The following is a 3,516-nucleotide window of genomic DNA, read 5'->3' as shown; positions in this document are numbered from 1 at the left end:
TCTATTTCCACCCATTGAAGCGACCAGACAGATATTTTGGGAATAGAGCAGTGATATGTGTGTACTTGCATGTGTCAGAAGACAAGCTCTTTTGGGAATAGAGCACACGCGCGCACACACGCACGCACACTCACGCACACACACACACACACACACACACACACGCACGCACACGCGCGCGCACACACACACAGACACAGACACAGACACAGACACACACAGACACACAGACAGACACAGACACACACACACACTTCAGTATAAACGTTAATGTTCTCTTTTATTTCCGAAAAGTAAAGACTGACAGTTTCCACAAGAACTCCAACATTCTCTTTGTAAATACATTGTGTACGTGATGACCTATCACGACCCGTTAATGTTAAACACACGTGTACGAAATCCACAATTATTATTTTTTGCGCAGAATTTCGAAGGTTTAATGAATGAACGATAAAAGGAAAATCACACTTTAGTATGGACACCTTCAGTGAGCATTCTTTCAACAAGTTTATCTTGCATTCTTAGAGCAGGAACTGTCATTCACACAGAACAAAACCTACAGCGATACATGAAACTAAAACCCTAACCCAGCATTAGCATAATGAACAAAAGCAACAAAGGAGGTATGAAACTACAGCTCCCACTTCCTCAGTGCATGCCTACACAGAAACATAAACGACGAATATATTATAGCAAAAAAAAACTATCGTGAAAGGCAAAAAGCAAGAACTTACAAAGACCCTGTCCGAGTTCCAAACAAAATTCAAAGACATAATGTGAGAAAATCTTTGTGTAGTTGTAACTGTGAGTGTGAGTGTAAGTGTGTGTGAGTGTGTGTGTGTGTTCGTGTGTGTGTATGTGTGTGTGTTCATTTGTGTGTGTGTGTGTGTGTGTGTGTTCGTGTGTGTGTGTGTGTGTGTGTGTGTGTGGGTGTGGTGTGGTGTGGTGTGTGTGTGTGTGTGTATGTATGTGTGTGTGTTCGTGTGTGTGTGTGTGTGTGTGTGTGTTTATGTATATATATGTGCCTGTGCGGACATATGAGAGTGCATTTGTGTGTGTACGTGTATGCATATACATAGGTGTTGTTTTATCTTGAACTTTTACACACTTTCTCCGAACTTTTAAGTTTGTGTAAATGCAACATTTCCAATACTGTTCAGCACGCCCCAGAGTTCAATCACAACTACACGTGCGTATATCATGCATTCCCATTGACCCAAGTGTTGAGAACACAGTGGGGAGAGGCTGTAGTTCTCAGAACACAGTGGGGAGAGGCTGTAGTTCTCAGAAGACGGTGAGGAGAGCAAAGACACCGTAGACGAGGGCACAGGGGTAGGCGACCAGAGGCTGCTGACTGTCCATGGCCAGGGCTGACACGAAGAGCTTGGAGGCGGATATACTGCACCACGCCACAGCAACGCACACCAATACGATGCCCGCTATCCCCCTAGAAACACACGTCAACAATACATTGAGAGGGATTGTTATGCTCTGATTGGCCAAAGCCACGCACACAAACACGATAATAATGATAACAGGACACTTTTAATTGCCTAACCTATGGCTCTAGGCCCTTTACAAAAAAATACATATATGAGACTGTGCCAAAAGGTGACGTTTTCATGTCAGTATGTCCCAAATGACATCACCAGTACATTTTTCATTCTATCTAATCTGTTTTCGTTCTATTTTTTCTAATAACATGCGTTAACAATTGATTGCCAACTGGAATGGAAGAGCACAAAAAGTGTAACTTGATATGTAGTTTCTCTAGAGGGGAAAACATCTTCCACTTTCATGTCAGTGTGTCCCATGCAACATACATTTGCCAAACAGCTATGTGCAAGTAGATTATTTGTTAGTGGTATAGAAAATACTGATCAACAATTAAAGTCAGTTTTCACATTCATTTTCTACCTATTTCTTATTTGTTTATTCTGTTGGCAATGGTGAAATGTCAGCAATCGTGTGTCATTCGGGACAGTAGACATGACACCTGACCTTTTGGCACAGTCTCATATACAGAATATAACAATTAAAAGTACAACCTACATAAAACAAATCAATCATACAGACACAAATCACCACATGTACTGTTCACACAATAATCATATATGCAATACACACTACCGTAAAATCCCTAGCATAAGCCCACCATCTAGCAAACGCCCACCCCCCACTTTGGGCCAAAAGTTGTGCACAGGGGTAACTACCTAGCAAATGCCCACCCTGCTTTTTTCAAAGAGACTATAGGCTCACTTTCACTAGGATTTGTGCAGACTGTTCTAAAAGTCATCTTTTTCCCCTTCTTTACCTTTTCGTGTTTCTTTCCTTTTTTTTCTTATTCTTTGTCTCCTCTCCTCACTCCCACCCATCGTTCATGTTTTTTCGAGTTTCTCTTCTCTTTTTTTTCCCTAAGTTTGTGGGTTTTTCTTTCTCAGAAAGATTGGGCCTTTTGAAGACAAAATCCAAGTTCAGTTAACGTTTCATTTCCAAAGACGATCGTGTAATTTCTTCCCTGTACAGAAAGAAAGGGCTTCATTGGTGTTGACATTTCGACATTTCATCAAGTTTCTTTTTCCCAGAATTGTGTTGTTATTGTTTGTCCTTGCAAAGGTCTGGCGATTTTCTTTTTACTCAAATTTATATGAATGACTATGCTCGTGTTGTTTTCAGAAGAGCCAGTCCTTTTCTCTCTCTCTCTCTCTCTCTCTCTCTCTCTCTCTCTCTCTCTCTCTCTCTCTCTCTCTCTCTCTCTCTCTCTCTCTCTCTCTCTCTCTCTCTCTCTCTCTCTCTCTCTCTCTCTCTCTCTCTCTCTCTCTCTCTCTCTCTCTCTCTCTCTCTCTCTCTCATGGTTGGCCTTCTTTGCCTCAAAGTCCTTTTTTTTCTCTTTTTTCCTTCACTTCTACTCACACGACCTAACTTACATGCTTTCGGGGTTTGCATTAACTCAATTACACGGTTGAGCACAAAACTTACTTTGTGCAAAGGGGTCTATCCCTAGCAAACGCCCACCCCCCAATTTTGCCCTAAATCTGTGCACAGGGGGGGTGGGCTTATGCTAGGGATTTTACGGTATATATATATATATACAAACATACACAGCTAACACTCTCAACAATCATAACAACTTTATGGGAGAGAAGTATGTGCAGAAATGGAATGAAGAAGACATTAGGCCAGGTTGGTGTAATATTCTGTGAAAAAGAAAGTGTTCAACTGTTGTTTAAAAGAGCTGAGAGAGGTGCAGTGTCTGACAGAGAAGGGAAGAGAGTTCCAGAGTGGTGGTGCAGCACAACAGAAGCTTCTTGCTCCGTGCTGCTTGCTGTACACGATGACCAGTATTCCCTTGAAAACAGACGTCAAAAATACATTCTCCCTCCCCTGGCCCCTTCCCCCAAAGAATGCCTCCACTCACTGCAAGGACCGGACGACGGAGCTGAAGGAGAGGAAGACCATGTGTAGCAGGCAGTAGCCCCCCCCCCCCCCCCCCCCCACAACAACAACAACAACAAA

General features: G+C 42.5%; 1 protein-coding gene across 3 annotated transcripts in view; it reads right to left on the bottom strand.

Moving 5' to 3' along the window:
* Nucleotides 1-261: 261 nt before the first annotated feature.
* The window catches only part of LOC138968299 (protein YIPF5-like), a 167,599-nt gene continuing 164,344 nt past the window's right edge, over nucleotides 262-3,516 (bottom strand). For 2 of the 3 annotated variants that reach the window (XM_070340859.1, XM_070340860.1), the window contains one exon: nucleotides 262-1,447. In XM_070340859.1, the coding sequence (XP_070196960.1) occupies nucleotides 1,285-1,447 (163 nt within the window). In that variant the 3' untranslated portion in view covers nucleotides 262-1,284. The remainder of the gene's footprint in view (nucleotides 1,448-3,516) is intronic. The other variant, XM_070340861.1, reaches the window with a different exon arrangement.

Source organism: Littorina saxatilis, linkage group LG6 (genome assembly GCF_037325665.1).
Source record: "Littorina saxatilis isolate snail1 linkage group LG6, US_GU_Lsax_2.0, whole genome shotgun sequence".
Taxonomy (NCBI): domain Eukaryota; kingdom Metazoa; phylum Mollusca; class Gastropoda; order Littorinimorpha; family Littorinidae; genus Littorina; species Littorina saxatilis.
Note: the sequence above shows the minus strand (reverse complement) of the source record. Positions and strands in the feature narration are given on the sequence as shown.